At 48.1% G+C, this 20,769-nt stretch overlaps 1 protein-coding gene across 2 annotated transcripts; it reads right to left on the reverse strand.

Moving 5' to 3' along the window:
- Window positions 1-551: 551 nt before the first annotated feature.
- Window positions 552-19,691, reverse strand: ENGASE (endo-beta-N-acetylglucosaminidase). Of its 2 annotated transcripts, XM_066613889.1 has the most exons (14): window positions 19,567-19,691; window positions 16,793-16,869; window positions 16,501-16,702; window positions 15,114-15,262; window positions 14,427-14,584; window positions 13,012-13,160; window positions 12,078-12,243; window positions 11,610-11,713; window positions 11,242-11,350; window positions 9,282-9,466; window positions 5,923-6,074; window positions 5,674-5,776; window positions 4,989-5,103; window positions 552-3,006 (listed from the first exon to the last, which is right to left on the reverse strand). In XM_066613889.1, exons 1-14 carry the CDS (start codon window positions 19,689-19,691, stop codon window positions 2,581-2,583), a joined length of 2,220 nt encoding a protein of 739 aa, XP_066469986.1. In that variant the 3' UTR covers window positions 552-2,580. The 2 variants fall into 2 exon arrangements, with proteins under 2 accessions (XP_066469986.1, XP_066469987.1); XM_066613890.1 differs by lacking the exons at window positions 552-3,006; window positions 4,989-5,103; window positions 5,674-5,776 and having other exon boundaries at window positions 5,938-6,058.
- Between the last annotated feature and the right edge of the window lie 1,078 nt (window positions 19,692-20,769).

Here is a 20,769-nt window from a genome sequence, read left to right on the forward strand (position 1 = left end):
GGACAAATAATGAGGAAAAAGTTACAGTCCTGTGTTTTTGTATTGCTTTGAAGACAGAGGCAAAGCGTTTTGGCTTCTCATGGGATGATAGCCCTTGCCCTCTCCTACAACAAAAGAAAGCAGTGCATCTAGAACCACCTATCACCATATCTGATTAGCTTCTTCTGAAGCAAAATACTAGTGCTAGGTTCAGGCAGGATACCGACATAACAGTGTTTGGGTTGTCCTCAATTCCTCATGCTTCAGTACAACTGAGGGCCCCTTTTCACCAAAATCTTGAAGACGTAAGCAGCCAGGCGTGAAGCTCTGCTGCCACCCTGTGGCTCACTCTGATAACTATTATTCCCTGGCAGTCATTAGGCACCAGCCTAGTTACCATATTGATAGAGATGCTGTGGGGGTGGCAGTCTGGGGGCCTTCCTGAAGAAACACTTGCACATGTTTGCATTGCCTAAACATTCATTCAAAAGCACACACTCTTGAAGAGGAAGCTCACTGAAGTCTCACTATTGAAAGTGTTTCTTCTCAGGAATATAGTAAGATTAAGAGAGGAATTTTATTAGGAATTTATTAGTGGCTGCAAAAATGGTGATAGTAAAGCATTGTAAATTAAATAGAGCTCTGACTCTTTAAAACATACTTCAGTAAGATTTAGAATATAGTGGATGTTAATCATGGCATACAAATTGATGTGGCAAAAATCTAGTATTTCAGTCATAACTGATTGATCTTAACATTTGGGTGATATTCAAAACCACTTACTTTACACTGATTATCCTGTCCCTTTTGCCATCCATTTCTGAAAATAAAGGTTTGCTGAGAGAGGCCTTCATACAGTGCCCTTCATACACACCAACACAACAATCTATGGGTACTTACTTCAAAATAAACCACTGTGCACCATGTGATTCTTTTCCTTAGTAAAAGTGTTTAGAATTGCAGTAGGTGACTACTGGCATGGTTAGATTACTGCAATCCTGGAAGGATCATGGGGCACCCATAGTGCAAAAACTTTCCATCTTAACCTTCTGGGATTCAGCAATTTAAGTTCCTTGTGGAAGTATGTACAGTACATTCATCCTCAAAATGGAGTTAATTTCATCCGTGCAAATCACTTTTGTTGCCTCAGCAGAAGTAATTCTGCTGGTACATCCTGTCTACTCTGTACTCAGGAGTTAGGACTCCAACAACAGAATAGGTTCATTTAAAGTCACAACACAGTATTAAAACATCTTTTATAATTTAAGAACTATTATACACAGTGTTGCAAATTACTATGCCACTAAGACTGAAAGAGTTGAAGATGAACCACTCAAAGATCTATTGATGCAAAAGTAATGAAGTACACGTTTGCCATTTTATAACACACTGAGGTTAAACTGCCAATATACAACTCTCACCCCCACATTTATAAAAAATAAATAAATCCTCAACTGCCAGACACATTTTGATTTGCGTTTCTTCCTCAGTGACATACATGAAATAAGTTCAAGCAAAAAAAGTCATCCATCCTTCAGACTGAAAAGTAGACAAAAATTCACAAAGAAAAATGCCTCCTCGTGTTCTTTTCCTGTATCTGAAAAACAACCAGCCATTTTACCCCCCCAAAGGAAAATCGTCATGCATTTTCCATCCTGTAGGCTATTCTTTTTTGGAGCATCCTTTATCACAGCAGGATGGGATGGCCTGTTACCACATATCTTCAAGTTTTTCTAATTAATGGCCACCACATTTTCTATCTTATCTATAAACACTGATTCTACTCTATATTGGTTATATATATATATATATATATTATATATATATATATATATATATATATATATATATATAACCTAGATTCTACTCTATATTGGTTATTTATGAAGAAATCTTTCACTATGTCTTCCAGAAATGGCAAAAGAAATAGAGTCATAATTTGATCTAACTGCCAGTCTAATTGCTGGAGCTTCAAAAGTTACAGCTTTCCATTTTGATTTTGTACAATCATGTATAAAATGCCTGCATTTTTTGCACTGACAATTTTACCTCTATCAGTTTGTAAAGAGCACTTCTGCATCAGTAAAACTCCTGAAGTGATCACCATACACTTTCCATCTTAATGACAAGCTACTAATTATAACATTGTACTTAACAGATTTTTAAACTTCTGAAATAAAGTTTTAAGACTATATGGTGACTTTCAACAAACCTATTTTGTGAAATTTCACACTTCAAGGCAGCAATCCTAACCTCACTTTCCTGGGAGTAAGTCCCATTGAACACAATAGGACTTACTTTTGAGTAGACCTGGTTAGGATTGTGCCCCAAATTCTCAAATACATTCCAAAATATTTTGTTACAATATATTTCAGGAAAATACCTAGTATAAAACCACTGCACCAGATTACAGCATTTACACAACACAACCCTGGGGTACTGAATATAAATATATGCTTGTGTTCCTGAGATGTGTGCATAGAAAACATTCAAGTGCTCCTCCCCACTGCCACTTCAGAGATGCCCAATCCCAAGCTTATTTGAGATAGAGCATACCTGCTAAAATCCAAATATAAATAACTTTGTAACTGTGGGGTTGTGTCAGTCTTCAGTGCCAGGTCCAGTGGTGGGGAGCTTTGGGTCGGAGTATATCAAGACCAGTTTTCCCCACAGAGCAGCATCTACCTGGATCCCGGTATCAGGCACTGGTTCCACCAGAAATTCCACACAGTTGGAAGTCTCAGAGTGAGGCTCAGGCACAGTTAGCTGAGTGACACGGTACACAGGGGCATGAGCTTGCCCAATCAGAAGCAGGGGTGGTTCATGACCTCTGACACATGATCCTTTCCGGCAGTGCACACGAAAACATTTGGCTTTGCTAGGGGGGTAGGTCCAGCGCAAGGTGAGGCTGATAGAGAGAACCCTGGCTGAAGTCCGATGCCAGTGGAGGTGGGCTACATCAATGGGGGACATCTGACTGCCGGTAGAAATTGACGTCAGTGAGCGCAGGTGGCCAGCATCCAGCACCTATGGGAGACAGGCACTGAGTTAGTGGTGGGAATAGCACCCCAAAATAGACACAGAGAGGAAAGGGGCTGACAAGCACAAGGAGCAGATCCACATCAAGCAGTTCCTCCAAGGGCAGGATTCAAGAAACAGGACTGGGCTGGAAGGAAACCAAACAAGGCAGATGCATAGAAATTAACTGCATCAAGGAACAGGCCTTGCCACTCCTATCTTATAGGACATGGCTGGATTGTGGCCACTTAGAGAGCCCAGTGTTATGTGGGATTCTATGCCAAGTCTATGCTTGGGATCATTAGGAAAGGTACTGAGAACAAAACTGCTAATATTATAATGCCGTTGTACAAATTGATGGTAAGGCCACACCTGGAGTATTGTGTCCAGTTCTGGTTGCCACATCTCAAAAAGGACATAGAGGAAACGGAAAAGGTGCAAAAGAGAGTGACTAAGATGATTACTGGGCTGGGGCACCTTCCTTACGAGGAAAGGCTACGGCGTTTGGGCCTCTTCAGCTTAGAAAAGAGACACCTGAGGGGGGACATGATTGAGACATACAAAATTATGCAGGGGATGGACAGAGTGGATAGAGAGATGCTCTTTAGACTCTCACATAACACCAGAACCAGGGGACATCCACTAAAATTGAGTGTTGGGAGAGTTAGGACCGACAAAAGAAAACATTTCTTTACTCAGTGTGTAGTTGGTCTGTGGAACTCCTTGCCACAGCACGTGGTGATGGCATCTGGCCTGGATGCCTTTAAAAGGGGATTGGACTAATTTCTGGAGGAAAAATCCATTACGGGTTACAAGCCATGATGTGTATGTGCAACCTCCTGATTTTAGAAATGGGCTATGTCAGAATGCCAGATGCAAGGGAGGGCACCAGGATACAGGTCTCTTGTTGTCTTGTGTGCTCCCTGGGGCATTTGGTGGGCCACTGTGAGATACAGGAAGCTGGACTAGATTGGCCTAAAGCCTGATCCAGCGGGACTGTTCTTATGTTCTTATGCGACAATATGCTCCCCTTATGGGAGCATCATAGAGATGAATGTTTGGAGGATCAGGACCAGTTAGGAACAGTAGCCTCATTGCTTGGATCAAGAGTTCAGTTAGAAAGAAAGAAAATTATATGGAGGGGAAAAAATCCCTCTGATGAAATCAGTGTTATAATTACTGGCAGGAAGGTTTAAAAAAAAAAAAAGATACATCCCATCAAGACTACCTAAGCTGTCCCCGGCACTGCCTCACAGCTGCAAGAGATGGAAGTCACATAGGTGAACAGGCTATGGAAGGAAGATGCGCAGACCATACTGGATCTGGAAAAGTTGGGTGGGAAGAGTTGCCAATTTCTCAACCAGCCACTGTAGGTGTGTCTTTAACAGTAACTTGGTATGCAAACCATGGCAGGTGATCATGTTTATCTCTGTGCTTCACTTGCTAAACATCAGATTGCTGTTACAAGGTACAAGAGCAGGCCAGGCAGCTTTTCTGATCAACTGGCAACCTTTTCAGAGTACACGCAGACACAGGGATTGCCTTGCCAATCCTGTTGTCCAGAAGCCTTTGTTCTAGCAGCATAGCTGTAAGACTCCAGCCTCTTTATGACTCATGAGCAGAGACTTTCAGAAAGGACTGAAGAGTCTTTCTCCCCCTTTACACCTCCTCCAAAGCCAGTGGGACTAGTATCCTAGTTGTTGCACAGGTACAACAAGACCACATTTTCCTCTGGCTATTTATGACAGCCAAGAACTTAGTCTGGGCAATCTTTATGTGCTGGAGTCTCCTGATGTGACAAAGTCACATTCAGAAGCAGACCCCTTACATCTTTCTTCAACAAATCTTTTTCATGAACTGTCAAGGACCCAGCTCATGCCACGGGCCTATAGGGAGTCTGCCTGCCCATCCTGAAGGTGGATGGGAAACTGGCTGCCTCACTTCCACAGCTGTCTGGGTATTTCCCAGACCCTCCCCCATTGCCTCCTCACCCAGATCCTGCCAAGGAGACAGGCAAAGGGCACCTCGTTCTGGCCAGACTGGTGATGTGACACAGTGACGAAAAGTTCATCCAGGACACAATTTTGGAACTCCAGCTCATAGCATCTGGAAAGGAGAGAAGAACAGTCAATTGTTAGGGTCTTGGCTGCTGCAAAGTATTGAGACGTCCATCCTATGCTGCCCACACTCTTCCATTTCCAGGCACTGGAACCAATGCCAGGTCTACTGAGGCTGTGTGTTTGTTTATGTAAAAATGTTTGTAACACCGTGTCGCTAGACAGGCCTTCAATAGACATGGGAAATACTGATACAAATAAGACACTCAACAAATGACAAAACAAACAGAAATGAGCAGTAGAGACTAGATAACCAACAGCAACATCAAAGAATTCCACTGCAGCAGGGGAGAGAAAAGGTTTAATTCAACTTCAGGTGGCAACACCACCAGTTTCTACCAAAAATAGTACTGAAGGAGGTTGCCAAGCAGGCCTTTCAGGTGGTAGGGGAAGAAAATGCAGTTCTAGAGTCTGAGCCCAGCGACCACAAAGAGGATACCCACCCACTTGCCCCCAGTTGGTGGTGGGATCCACTGACATGGAACAAACAGTTTCCATCCACTTTGCTTTCAGGGAGACAAAAGAAAGTGATGCTCTCTGCCATGCAACTTCCACTCACCGACTTTGCCAGCCACGTTCCCCATGTTGTCCGCACGCTTTGAGTAACTGTGCAACTTGGGGAGGAGGATTGTGGATGGGTTGAGGTCTATGCCATCTGGGTGCTGTTGGAGGAAAGGGAGCAATTAGAGCCTGGCACCTGGGGAAAGGAAGGCAAGTCCCTCCACATTGGAATACAAGTTTGTGTGACTACTGTTGCTCCTCTCTAGGAAAAACCATAAAATGGTAAGGTAAAGATGTATTTCCTTACCTGGCAAAGCAGACACATTCCCTGGGTTACAAGAGTGCGACTCCTGTGTGGTGAGCTCTGGAGAGAGGGTCACTGCTTGAAATGGAGCCTCGTGTTTATAAATTAGGACGACCAACAGTTTAGGGGGTGCCGGCATCTGAAATGAAAACAGCCTGATGACCCCCCCCCCATAAGCCCCAGACAGACAGGGGGGAAAAAAGACAGAGAGAGAACACAGTCACTGCCAACTCCAGGCACAGGGCATCACAGTCTGCAACCACAAGAAGACCCAGGCACACATACCATTTTACCAACACAGAGAAATGCCACAGTTGCAGATCTGGTGAGGCTGGAACTAGACGCCCACAGGGGGTCAAAGGAGCTCATGCATCACCAGGCATGTAGAAAGGGCCTCAAAACCACCTCAAAACCACCAGGTCCCCTGCACCCTTCCAAAGGAGACCAAGCTAGCTCTCTCCTTCCACCATGTCTCTGATGAAAGGACCCATCAAAGCATCTATCATGGACAGAAAATTCTGAATTCCTCTCTAGTTTATTGCCCATTTTGGCCATTGCTTGGGAACTGCCTGGGAACCAAAACCAGTCGAACTCTTAGCACCTGGGTCAAATCCACAGACCCAAACCCCTGAGGAGCAATACTGGGTTTCTGAATTCATTTCACATTCTGTAGGCCTAACTAAGTTCGACTTCACAGGAAGGAACATTTGCTTAGCTCAGCTATAGGTAACCCGGAATGAATTTCTGACCAATAAATAACGGGGGGGTGGTGGTGGAGAAGAGGGGTCACTTGAGGAGCCTGAACCACTTTACAGAGCATGTGCCTTCACTTGCCAGATCCAAATTCTCAACAGAATCCTCCATTCCTTGTTGACTACTCCCAGCTTCCTGCAGTCTGTCCAGATCCCTGGAGTTGCTATTCTCACAGAGCTACAAAATTGAAGGTCAGAAAAGTTTTTCCCAAACTTTATGGTGGTTTGATATGAATTTAGGGTGCTGATTCCAAAAATGGCATCTGTTTTGCCCTATCACGTCCAGTTTTCGAGATATAGTATAGCCTCATTAGTGAATGGTTCAAGCAGCTTCCTCATGAAGAAGCCATGGTGTAGGCTTCCTCATGAGGAAGCTGCTTGAACCATTCACTGAAGAGGCTATGCCGTGTCTCCAAAACGAGACGCGACAGGGCAAAACGGATGCCATGTTTGGAATTAGCACCCCAAATATATCCAGGAATTGGTGTAACGTTTAAGGAAGCAAAATGTGTGTTGGCCTGTGTTCTCAGTAGGCAGCCTATAAGCCTGACCAGATCCACATTGTGGGTCAGTTTTTTCTCCTCCCTCCATAGCTATTACCCTCACACATTTTCTCAATGCTCCCAGTAGTTGCTACTCCAGTATCTATCAGGTTGCCTAGGAAACCTCTGTACACTGCAAACATTGCACAGCAGCCACCACTGGGAGCAACAAGCCAATGAGCCAGAGGGAGGAGCTCAGGGCATCAGGCCCCAAACACTAACTAAAATGCAACATTGTTCATTTGAAATCTGCTACCAGTCTAACTTTGTCCAAGTGGTTTGTTTTTTAGTTCTAGCAGTTTGGGAGGAAATATGCCCCTTTTCCCCAGTCAGCGTATCAAAGTTGCTACATCTCAAAAGGTGATTTATCATTTTATTTTTTTAAAAAGGATTTTTATCATGCCTTCCCTAACCAAAATGGAAAGGCAGCTTACAGAAATCTCAAGGCAGCTTACAAAGTGGAATAAATCCAAACACCAAACAACTAAAAAATCAGAGCAACAAAACACAATGACCAAGAGCCAATACAACCCTCTCAGAGCTGGAACAAACTGCAGTGAACCAATGGGAGGTTTTGCTGAAGCAGAAGTGGTTCTGCATCTCTCCTAAATGCCAGCAAGGAGGGGGCAATCCTGGTCTCAAATGGTAGGGCACAACATTCCACAGCCTGGCAGCCACAACAGAGAAGGTCTTGCAATGAGTTGTCATCAACCATGTCTCCAGTAGAGAGGACAACTGAAAACAAGTCTCTCAAGATGAATTTTGTCCATCTCACTAGGTCGGGGGGGGGGGGGGAAGAGAGATGGTCCTTCCAGTTTTTCGGACTCAAACTGTTAAGGGTTTTAAAGGTCATCACCAGCTCTCTGAATTGTGCCTGGAGGCAGCCAACAAAGTTGGGACAACAGGGATGCAACATGGTCCAGACCCCTGGCACCAGTCGAGAGCCTGGCAACTACATTCTGTACCAACTGCAGTTCCTGTCACTGTAATCCACATTAGGCTGCATTTGGCATGCTAAGAGAGCCACTTGGGTTTGACATCTTTCATTGAATCCAAGACGGTCCTCCTGTTCACACAGTTCACAGAAGGAAAAATGCTTTCTGCCACATTCTTCAACTTTATATCTAACTAATAAGATCATGTGAAACCTCCTAGAACTCTGCAAGTGTCAGTTGAAGACCTGACTACATCCATTTGCAAATCTCAGTTCCAGGGGGATGTGCCTCTAGTCTAATTTCTTAGTAGCCCCAGAGTGATCATGTGGCATGGCAGTCAGCTTCTTGGTGCTTCCTGTCACTATAAGCCACACTCAAGAGGTTAGGACTGGCCTGTCCCCCCCATTTTGCTGCAACAGCAAAGCCCACAGCCACAAGACAACTGTGCAGGTGTGCAGCATGACCATTTGCTAATGGCCGAGTTGGAGCAGCCTATTTAAGCTTCCTCAGACCTCCATAATATCTATGAACAAAGAGGAAGTTGTTGGGGGAAAAATTGAAAAAGGCTGAAACCCTAAGACTCGAGCCATCACTAGGGTCACAGCAGTTCTCCTACCAAGTACTGGCACCAAGGGTCATTTGGTTAGTACGCTTTTATTATTTTGCCAACTACCTTGGGGACCTCTGGAGGACTGGAAGGTGCGGTAAAGGCGAAAAGAAAAAACAAACACAAATATTGAACCTATTTTAATTCAGTACTTTTCTGAAAAGATGCAAACTGGAAGGAGTCGCAAAGGAGCAAAAGAAAGACACAGAGTGTTTGGGAAGACTGCTGTGAAGGAAGAGCCAGTAATGCACTAGCATGGGGGGCGCGGTTGGCTGGAGGGCATGGCTAGCTGCCACACTCCCATTCTCCCTACCACCACTTTTTCACCCTACCTGACAAGGAGTGTCCACGGAGGGCTATACAGTCATCCCATGCTCCTCTACTCCCCCCCAACCCATGACCAGCTAATGTTTATTTAGCAAAGTCAAATGCTTGTTATTGCTTCCTCTCCCTCACACAGTCTATGGCCTGTTCCCAAGTCCAACTTACCACCACCAAGAAATCCACAATCCCAGCTGGCACTCACCTTGCTGTGACATGACTGGCACTGGATGGGATAGCGCCCTCCAGCAGCAGGGAGCTGCCCCCACACCAGGCATCCTTCAGGCAGCATCGTGTCCGCAGCCAGCCACCACTAGGGATCCTGTGGTTGGTGTACAGTGGCTGGATATCCTGAGCACTCAGGTTGTACCATGGCTCTGTCCCATTCACCTAGTAACAGAAAAAAAGACATTGCAGATGAAGCCAGGATGTGGCAATATAGAGCCCAACCCTGCCTTACGGCAGTTGCAAAACGGTCTCTGGCTGCGCAGGAAGTTGCACACTGCTGGAGTGCCAGTGGGAAAGCTGCCGTGGCCTCACACACAGTGACAGCTCAGGACCAGCCCGCCAACTCGGGTAAGTAGGTGGGATGGGGCAGGGGGAGGAAGGAATGTGAGCAGAGCAGGGCAGTGATGGAGGGGAAGAGCGGATCAGGTCTGGGAAGGAGGTGAGTTCGGTGGTGGCAGCAGGCAGCTACTGAAACCAAACTCCTTGCCCAGAGCCAATCCCGCTGCCTAAATCCCTGCAGACCTGCACCAGTGCAGATCTAAGCAGACCCCTCTGCACCGCAGAGGCTTATCCCCAGGATGCAGCACAAGCTGTTTTGGTGAGGCTGCATCAGTTGGCTGGAAAGCATAGGATTGGATGGCTAGAAATTATTATTTATATGGGATGATTCTTGTGCTCCCTTGCCTCAAACGCCTAACCCCTTGGGTTTCCCTTGAAAACTTGATCTGAAAATAAGCTTTGTATATGTTACATTTACAGTTCACATAAAGTGTTCATTTTCCATCTGGAAATACCAGACCTTTTACACTACAAAGACCAACATGGAAAGTGTTTCTAAGGGCACAATCCTAACCCACTTTCCAACACCGACATAAGGGCAATGCAACTCCTAGGTAAGGGAACAAACATTCCCTTACTTCGAAGAGGCCTCCTTGAGTGCCACCCCAACTGCAGGATGCAATACACATCCCACTGGCACAGCTATGCCAGTGCAGGAAAGTGGATTAGAATTTGGGCCTTAGTGGTCAAAGTGAAAGCTTAAATGACAAAGGGCACAATCCTAACCAGGTCTACTCAGAAGTAAGTCCTATTGTGTTCAATGGGACTTACTCCCAGGAAAGTGAGGTTAGGATTGCAGCCATAGCTAAGGGCCCAATCCACTCCAACTTCCCAGTGCCAATGCAGCTGCGCCAACTGGGCATGCTCTGCATCCTGCAATGGGTGGGCAGCTATAGAGGCCTCCTCAAGGCAAGGGAATGTTTGTTGCCTTACCTCAGGGCTGCATCAGCACTGGAAAGTTGGACAGGACTGGGTACTAAGGAACCTATTCCTTCTTACTAAGTTCGAAGCTTTTTGCAGACTTCTAAGAATAATCTTGTAGCAGAGAAGCAGCACGTGGGGTCTGGAGGCATGAAGGTCCAAGTCAGGTGTTAAGAGAGCCTGCATTTCTAAGCAAGAAAATGAGCCATCTTCTGGATCAAGGCAGCTGCCTCCCAGCCAAAGGACGTGGAGGGGGGGAAAAAATCAGTTCAGATTTTGTCTTCAGGCTTAGCTGGCCAATAAAAGAAGCGAAAAGTTGAAGAGCAGTGCTCTTCCTCCCATGGGCAACAGGGCCCATTAAGTGGAACTCAAGACCTCCCCCCTAGCCAGGCAGACAGGAAGCAAGTTAGCCCAGGTGTGAATTAAAACCAGAGGACTGAAGGCCAACAATCTCATGGAAATAAGCTGACTGGGGATCCATCCACATGAGGCATCCAGAAGGCACTGCTGAGTCTGTCACTCGTTTGGATGTCCACTGATCAGACAGGGCAGGTACTAGAAGCCAGTGACTGGTACCTAGCCAAGCCACCAAACGATAAAGGTGGCAGTTTTTTTCTCCCTCTCTCACATTCACACACAGCTTGACACTAAGGTTACCTCTTGCCCAATATCCTTACCTGCCCATCAAAGAAGTGCTTGTTCCCCACACCCAAACTGAAGGTGGTGTCAAAAGGAAGGGAGCCAACACTATGAATGGGCAGCAGACCAGAGAGTAGGGCCCAAAATCTGCAAGGAAAAGAGAAGGCCTTACCAAACAATTTCTTGCACTGTCGGACAAAACCCCAGACCAGGAGGTTAGAAAGGCGTACATCTCAAAGTGCTTAAAAGCCTGCTTCCATCTGGTCGCAGAGCCTGAGCAGCTCTAGACACTATGGGGGGGGCCTCACAGAACCCTTCTGCTGCATAGGCCTCCTCTTTCCAACTTTAGGAGAGTGGCCAGAAGACCCCACCCAAACACCCTGCATCACCTCCACACAGCCCTTACTTGTCTTCGTTGTTCAGGAAGTCTGCTGGGCCAAGATGCTCATAAACCCATCCCGGTGCAAAAATGGCCACAGAAAGGCCCTGCTCCCGTATCATGCGCAGTGACTATGGAGGAACAAGGAATGCAAAGTCACCCTTTCCCTGTGGGTGGGATTTCAGGGTATGGAGTCCAAGGAGGGCACCAACAACAGTGCACTGCAGGGACACCAGCACCCTCTCTGCGAAAGAGAGTGTGTGTTCAGAGCGACACGAGGGGCTGGATCTCAGAAGACTGTGCGTTCTTGCCCAAGGAATGGCTCTTCCTTTTGTAAAGGCACAGATAGGGCCAACAATGATATCTGAGAACTAAAAAGATGGATCATCAGACTCTTGGCCACAGGACATAGCTGCACTTTGCACAGTAGGAAGAGCCAATGTGGCCAGGGACATCCCCGGGGCAATCTTCCTGCTTGTCAAAAGGACTGCCCACCTTGTCAATATCGAAGCCACCACTCACGACATCTCCACGACCAAAGACATCCACTCCCACATAGACTTCTGGCCGACGATCGCCTGCCATCCGTGCTGTCCGCACCAGGTGCTCCTCCTTCCAGTTGTAGTTGGTAAAGAAGCCATCGCAAACATCATAGTAACATCTGAAATGCACATGGATTCAACATCATAAACCAGGCATCACACCTCACAACTGTACAAGGCTATGCTTGCGAATTATGCTTGAGTGCCTTTACTTTTTGCCTTGCTGTCACTCAAGGACTTCCACAGATGTTTTGAGGCTACAGGTTCTTCCAGATGGCTCTAATAGTATGGATACCTGTTGCCTGTGCAGGACTTCACCTCTGTGCCTGGGGAGGATCTGTGTATCTGCATGGTCTGCATAGCTAGAGGTACCTTGGAGGACGCAGGACACCTGGCTCTTCCCAGGTCACCCCCTACAGCATTTCGCTGTACTACAGCATTTCGCACAGATCCCAATAGGGTGGGGTACACTATATTGAGAGCCATAGCTCAGTGGCAGATAACATGCTTAGGATGGAGAAGGTCTTAGGTCCAATTCCTGGCATCTCCAGGTAGGGCTGGGAAAGAGCCCTGTCTGAAACACAGACAGATTCTGCCAGTCAGGGTAGACAGCCCTGGGAAGATTGATTCATTCCAAAACAACTCCCAAGAATACACATACACCAAGCCAGTCTTCTCTCTACCTGGGATTTAGTAACCACTGCTCTTCATTTTGCAAGCCTGGGTCAGCAATCTTACTGCCCCAATGAATGCAAGCTCATGTAGGGACTGCAGCTCAGCAGGACTATAGAAAGTACCCAAAATGTAACAACCATTCCTAAGGTTGGAGTGTGCCGCTCTTCTCTCGCCTTGGTGGTTGGGGGGAGGGGAACTGTTACATTACCCACCGGTTGCTCTCATTAAGCTCATTCTGCCACTTCAGCTCCCCGCTCTGCAGGACGCTGTCATACCACACCACTTGTCCTCTAGGCACAAGTCTGTGCACCTGAGCTGTCAGATACCTCAAAAAGTGGGGCATGTTCCGCGCTGCTGTCACCTGCCATGAAAAAGGTGTACAGTCATCCTCAGGGAAGGGGATCCTTGAAGGATACCAACTCATAATCTCCATGAAATGTCATGAGATGTTACATCCAAACCCCCAGTGATGGGGCAATTTCACACCTTCGCTTGGAGACTTTCTTTCCAACTCAGGGTGCCTAAAATGAGCAGTGGGATTGCTACAGAAGCTCATTCACCATGTTTTGTTCACATAAATAATCTCATGTCTAGGATCAAACTGAGAAAAGCCAGTTCTGCCCAATTAGAGCAGAAGACGGCTGTGCAGACAGCCGATTGTCTGAGATCTCTAACATCACAAGCCTCCCTCCCTCCCAACCATTCTAGAAAAAGTTTTTTCAATTTATAAAAGACAAATTATGTGGTTTGGAATTTAAAAAGTTATTGGATCACCACTGAGTCAATGTACTTGCTCTGGCTGAAAAGTTTTTAAAAGGTGGACAGTCTACTTGAAGCTGGGGGGAGGGAGGGGAGAGAGAGACCACTAAATGAGCATTTGCTTCAGTAGGTAGTTAGTACATCTGTAAAATGCAAATAGAAGTCGTATGGGGGAGGGGTACAGAATCCAAATTTACTCAGTGGGAGAGGGGAGAAAAAGCTGCGCAAGGTGGTTTCAAGGTACATCTGTACACATCCCTTGTTATTTTACCTAAATCTCCCTTCACATAACAAGGTGCTCAAACAGAATCTCATTGCTTGACAAACTGTTCCTCTTCCTGTATGGAAAGTCTGGAAGGGCTCAAAGGAAGCAGTGACTGAATATTTTAAACACCATAAAGTTAGAATAAGCATATGGATTAGGCAGAGTTTGACGTGGGGGAAAAGACGGCCTGCATCCTCCCCCGCTCTGCTGGGGAAGTCAGAGTAATTCGAGGATGCACTGGCAGTATTGTCTCCTTTTTAGCACAAATTAATCTGCAAAGCCCTTACTGCGTACTTAGTGTTGCTAATGCAGATGAGAATCAGCACTTCAACCAGAAAACTACCCAGTTGGGGGGGGGGGGGGTAATGGACCTTCTCTGGAATGCCAACAGTGTCTCCAGATACAGCTCCTTGACCCCTCAAGCCAGGCCACAGACACACATCCAGAGACATTCAATAGTGGGGGCAGGAACAGATGAGTAAACTGACAGCCAGCCAGCCAATCTCTCTTGAGCATCAGCTGTGGAGGAAAGTGTGCTATCCTCACAGGCCCAGGGCAGGAAAGGAAAGCCAGGGATGGGGAGCGGCGGGAGGTATGACTCACACTCAGTAAATTCTCAATGTTGATCAGCCAGCCGTCAAAGCGATAGAACTGCGCAATCGTAGCCAGCTGCTCCGCCACGGCCTGATAGGCTTCTTCCCCGCCTGACAGGAATGCCTCACAGATCTTCCAACCATCTATCCCCTCCGTGATGAAGGTACCTACAGCCCGGAAGGGAAATGCCAAGAGTCACTGAATCCATCACCTCCTGCCCTGTTCAAAACATCTTTGCCTCAGAAGAAAGGGAGACAGAGGAGGACTGAATCCTTGGGAGGGAATGAGGAGTCCCCCAAGGATGTGTCATGCCAGGAGTTGGAAAGGACCCTGCCTCACATTAAAAACAAAACACAAAGAAGAAGATGAAATGGTCACAGCCATTTGCAGATGCTCCCAACAGCTCCCAGAAAGGTAAGTTATGAGAAGTCAACAGGAGTACAGGCTGCAGAGGGGGCAATCCAGTCTCAGACTTGCATAGCAAAAACTATGGAGCAAGAACACAACTCATGGCAGAAAGAGCTACTCCAGAGAAAAAGAATTCAATCCAAGGACAATCTTTCCAGCTCCACTCAGCATAGAGCAGGGTCAGAGAACAGACCGGGAACACCTCCCTACTGCAAGCCCAGAAGAGTACTAGTATCAAGGGCTTCAGAAAGACCAGCTAGGCTCACAGACCACACACCCCACACTCACCCAGCATGAGGACACCATTATGGTGAGCAGCATTTGTCCAGACCACGGGTGGAATGGTGACAGCGTGGTGGCTGAAGTATACAAAGATGTCTATGTAGTGCCAGTGATAGAATACAAAGGGGTCACGTGTTGCTGCGCCCTGGATGAACCTGCCCACAGTAAGGGGAGAAAGCAGAGGCCCATGGGGCACAATGGACTTGGCAACTCAAACCTTGCACCATGAGCTGTTCCTGACACCCTACATCTGTTACCAAGATCTAAACTGGTCCAAGCAGTTAATTCTTCCTGAAGCAAGGGTGGCCCTGCCACCACCTGCCTGCAGAAGAAGACTATAATAACCACAGGAGTTTTCCTTCCAATTGCAGATTGAGATTCACTTCCCTGTTCTCACCGAGTACAGAGACTGTCTACAAGTAAACCACTCTTGTTTACTTTTAGTTCACTATCTAGTTTTCTTAGTTACTTTTAGTTCACTATCACCAAACTAACATGGAGCGTGATGCAGATATTATCTTTGCCACAGATGCCAAGTGGAGTTGGCCCTTCCTAGTGATGGTCCTGCACATGAAACTGACCACACTCCTGGGGCCTCCACCCACCCAGTGCTTGTCTGCAGAGTTCTGCGCCAAACACTGGAAGGATCCCTCCAGAAGGTTCCATGGTGTCTGGAGGCACAGCCAGCAAGTGCATGACACACTCCCCCCCCCCACACACACACACTAATAACCATTGCAGGCATAACCTCTGCACAAGGCCTGGGAGATTGCAAGAAGCAAATTAAACAGGTTCTTGCACACAAAGTGCCACCTTCTGTGGGCTCATAGCACAACAGTCAAAGTGTAGCCCCTCCATAGAAAGGTATCCAGAGTGGGCTGAAGTTGCAGCAACCAGATGTTGGTCAGTCCTGGCTCAGTACATCAACCTGGAAGCTCCAGTTCAGTCTTGCAAGCAGGTTTCTCTACACCCCACCCCCTCCTCAACATGCCCCACCTTCAATATATTACAGGCCACTGCTGAGATAATGGACCAAAAAGTCTTTGGATACTTTGGATACTTGTAGCTAGAGAAATGCTACACCTTGTTATTTCAGGACGGGCTGCAGCTCAGTGGCCAAAGCACCTGCTTTATAAGCAGAAAGCTTCAATTAAATCTCCATACACAGGTAGGGCTGAGAACAATCCTGCCTGCAAGCTTGAAGGGAGACTATCAGGCAGAGCTGACAATACTGATCTTGATGGACTGAGGGTCCAACTCAGTAAAAGGCACAGATGTCCCACCAATGACCAGCATGTTATGGTCTCGGGCTAGGTGGGCTATTTTGGCATTGTCTCCACATGCGGAAACGACCCCATTTCTGCCTTGACTCCCGACCCCTGCCAGCCCCAACCTGTCTTCAAGGTAGCCACCCTTCATGTCATGGCACACCAAGGTGCGGGGCCTGTGGCTGTCAAGCAGAGGCCGACGTTTCGCCAGAGGTTCAATAGACACATTGAAAGCATCGTCACTGGTGGGCTTCCAGGCGAGCAGCTCTTCCAAGCCTGAGAGGTAGAAGCTGATTGGCTCAGTGGTACGTCTGTCATACTGCCTGGCTGAGAGATCAAAGGTAGAATGTTAAAGCCAAAAACTTCAGACCAATGACAGTAACAGCTCCAAGGAACTGAACATCTACCAAGTCTTACCAGGGAGAGGATCAGGGGCAAAATTGATGACCCGGTGGACAATGGTGGATCTCTGGCTCACCACATCAAGCTGTAGACTGAATGCAAAAACAAGGGTCAGGAATAGAATCCCTTTTGGGAATCTGCTCCTTTCCCACACCAAACCCCTTCTTATACTACGTGAGGAACATTTAAAAGTAGTTGGGCCTATAAATGCCATGCCCACCAGCTTCAGTTTCCTTCCTTCCTTCCAGCCCAGGGATAGGAAGAACATCGACTACAACCCTCTGAATAGATGCAGGCAAGTTCTGGTTGAGTGTCAGCAGCCCTGACCAAGGCAAAGGAATTTGCTCTGCCAACACCTCTACCACGGTCCTCGGGACCAGACATGTCCAGCAGGAAAGGAGAAAAGGTGTAGAGCAGGGGTGCTCAATAGGTGGATCGCGATCTACCGGTAGATCGCAAGGCAAAATAAGTAGATCGCGGAGTGCCGACCCCCCCCCTTCAGGTGCCTCTGGGAGGAAACACCGGGAGTAAGCCCCATTGTACTCAATGGGGCTTACTCCCAGGTAAGTGTGGCTAGGATTGCAGCCTCACAGCCTAATCCTAGGCATGTCTACTCAGGAGTAAGTCCTGTTATACTCAGTGGGGCTCAAGGTACACCAACATACATTGTACACATAAATGTTATATGTTATGATGGCGCGAACATTGTAAAAAGAACTCTGGTAGATCTCCGGGCCTTGCTGGGTTTCAAAGTAGCTCTAGAGCCAAAAAAGTGTGAGCACCCCTGGTGTAGAGAGTTCCTTCCCCTACCCCCAAGCTGCTGCAGTCCATACACGGCAAGTGAGGACCATGGCCAAGGGCCAAGCAGTTCTAGGAAGAAGAGAGGAATCTGAAATATGTCCAATCCTGTTTTGGCCATTTTCAAGTGTTGATGGCTGGTCAGAAAAGTTGGGAATCCAAAAGCACTCTTGGAAGCCATAGCCTTTGCAGAAGCAACTGTTGATGGCTGCTGTGTGTTCAGAGCTTGAAGAAGGCAGGACACCCTTCTTCAAGGGGAGGAAGGGTTCTAAGAAATGCAGAGTGATTTCCTGCTCTCTCAATCTCTGTTATAGTCTTGCTCCAGAAAAACAGAATTTCTGACATTCAGCTACTCCAGGGTGGACCAACAAGTCCGCTTCCAGTCCCAGGACACTAACCTTAGGCAGAAGCCTGTCATAGGAATAAATAAATAAAGTCTTGAATAAAGTCTGAGGAGAAATCTGACGACCAAGAAAGGCAGTATATAAATACCTGTAGTATTATTATTATTATTATAGGGAGCAATCCTAACCAACTTTCCAGCACTGGCCTAACTGCATTGCAGCCCCAAGGTAAGGTCACAAACATGCCCTTACCTTGAGGAGGCCCCCTTGACTGTCTCCCCACTGCAGGATGCAGTGCATGCCTTATTGGAACAGCTATGTCAGTGCTGGAAAGTTGGTTAGGATTGTGCCCTTAGTCTCACAGGTTCAGTTTGGGGTAGAAACTCTACCCCATCCTCCCTGTGCTATAAGGTGTGGCACTTTGTAATTAACGCAGCATCCTGTTCAGCAAGCATTCCTTCTCCCACATCTCTGGCATTGCTTAACAACAAGTGGTTAGGAAGCAAAGTCCAGCCTACTCTTCCAGGAAATATCAGATGGGACAGGCCAGAAACGGGGTGGGGTGCCCAGGGTAGGAAAACACTGTAGAGAAAGGATGAAGGTCAAGCTGAAGGTCCTCCTCCAGGCTCCCAAGGCGGACTGCAAGGTTTGCACCCATATTGTCTCTCAGGGTTGCTCTCCATCCCCAGTCCAAGGCTGTCTTCATTAAAAGTCATTTCTGCCCAACGTTGCATATACACAACAGAGATCAAATGTGTACACACACTTGGGCAGAAATGGGTTAACTACCCTGCCCATGGATATATGTCCAGGATCAGCCCCAGATGTCCTAATAGCCGAAGCAGCATTTCTGATGCTGCTCCCGCTTACCTGGGAACATTCCACTCTCTGCTTCCCCCCACTCCCTGAATTGAGAAGAGGAAGAGAAGAGTGGAAGCATGGAGGAGAAGAGAGTGGTGGGCAAGAGTGACTCCATCTGATACTCTGTCCCACCACTCTCCTGTCCTTCCTGTCCCCCTCTCCCTTTTCCAATCCAGGGAGTGGCAGGAAGAGTGGTGGAGCTGAGTGGGCAAGTGGAGGTGGGCGCTCCCTGCGGTGAGGGCTTCTGTCAGCCTCAAGCATTGTAGCTGGGCGAACTTGGAGATCCTGGCTCCACAAGGACTCGGTCCTTGAACAAAGATGACAAAGAGAATGTCTTTGGAAAGGTGCATGAGGAGGCACCACAACCAGTTCCCCAAGACTTGAGCCAAAGCTCCGTTTCCCTGCTCAGGACCCGCCTGGGGTTGAAAGGGAGCTTCTCAGTAGACAGGCCGGCCACGGGCTACGCTTATTGTCAGCCCCCTGAAGCAGAGGAGGGGAGGGGGCGCGCAGCAACCTCTGTGGGCTGATGCCAGGCCCCCACTGGCTGGAGCCACTCTCCCACCACAGCTGAGCCCTTTCTCCCTTGAAGCACGAGTGTCTCTGAGCACGTGCAGAGTGCCCTCTCCCCACGCAGCCCCTGCGCACCCGGCTTCTCAAGCAGGCCGTCTTTGGCTCTGGATGAAGCGACGCGAGCAAACGCAGGCTCGGCCGGGGCTCCTCCAGCCAGCCGGTCCCCGTCCCTGCAGCTCGGGGCAGCGAGCCCCCTCTGCCGCCGCCAGTCCTTACCCCAGCCCGGGCCTGGAGCGCCGCTCGGCCGCCCCCGGCTCCTCCCGTCCGCCGTCGCTGCCCTCCTGGCCCCGGGCCCTCTTGGCCCCCCGGCCGCCACCGTCCTGCTCCCCGGCCGCCTCCATCCTCCCTGCCTCCTGCGCCTCCCTTCCCCGCCCCGTCACATGGAGACCAGGGCGGCCGCGCTCCAGCCAATCCGCGCATCGGCGCGCCGACAGCTCAGCACAGTGGCTGCTCGCCCCGCTCGCCCGCCCGCCCGCCACAGAAGGCCGGACAGGCAAGCCCGGGGTTGTGCTGTCGTTGTATTGTATTGCAACAGACTGGCGAGTCCTGAAGGCGGGGAGTGCACTCTGCGCACACTCAGAGGCACCTTCTTATTCACATTCTGCACATGCTCAGAGGCACCGTTTGTTCGCACTCTGCACGTACTTAGAGGCACCCTCTTATTTCGCACTCTGCACATGCTCAGGCACCCCCTTATTCGCATTTTGCACATGCTCAGAGGCACCTTTTTATTCGCACTCTGCACATACTCAGTGGCACCCTCTTATTCGCACTGTGCATGTACTGAAGCACCCTCTTATTCACATTCTGCACATGCTCAGAGGCAACTTTTGTTCACACTCTGCACTTACTCAGAGGTACACTCTTATTTCACACTGCACATGCTCAGGGGCACCCTCTTATTTGCATTTTGCACATGCTCAAAGGCACCCTCTTATTCGCACTCTGCACATACTGAAGCACCCTCTTATTCACATTCTGCACATGCTCAGAGGCAACTTTTTATTCGCATTCTGCGCAAACTCAGAAGTACCTTCTTATTCACACCCTGCTCATACTCAGAGGCACCGTCTTATTTGCACCCTGCACATACTCAGAGGCACCCTCTTATTCCTCAGCAAAACACTTTCAGGGAGGGCCTGCCTGCTGAAATTAAAATCCTGCACCCAGCAGGGAAGGAGGCGCCCATGTACAGTATTAGAGCCCTGACTGGGACCACTTACTCTCATCCAAAATATTGAAACCGAGAGAGACTTTCTCTTCCAATAGATCCAAGATGGAGAAGTGCAAGAAAAGCATTATGAGGAGGGATATTCTTGAAAGAACATAATGGGCAGTGCAGAACCTGACTCTGAGCTCTGGGTAAGGTTGTCATCCCGCCATCATCTCCCCCAACAATATCATCCCTTTCAGTTGCTA

This window comes from Tiliqua scincoides, chromosome 2, assembly GCF_035046505.1.
Source record: "Tiliqua scincoides isolate rTilSci1 chromosome 2, rTilSci1.hap2, whole genome shotgun sequence".
NCBI classification, from domain to species: Eukaryota; Metazoa; Chordata; class Lepidosauria; order Squamata; family Scincidae; genus Tiliqua; species Tiliqua scincoides.

Coding starts and splice junctions, on each gene's coding strand:
- ENGASE (XM_066613889.1), bottom strand. CDS start 19,691: ATGGAGGCGGCCGGGGAGCAGGACGGTGGCGGCCGGGGGGCCAAGAGG. Junction 13,161..14,426: donor ACATTGAGAATTTACTGAGT/GTGAGTCATACC, acceptor TTTTCATGGCAG/GTGACAGCAGCGCGGAACAT. Junction 3,007..4,988: donor GTCTCCTTGGCAGGATCTGG/GTGAGGAGGCAA, acceptor TGTCTCCCATAG/GTGCTGGATGCTGGCCACCT.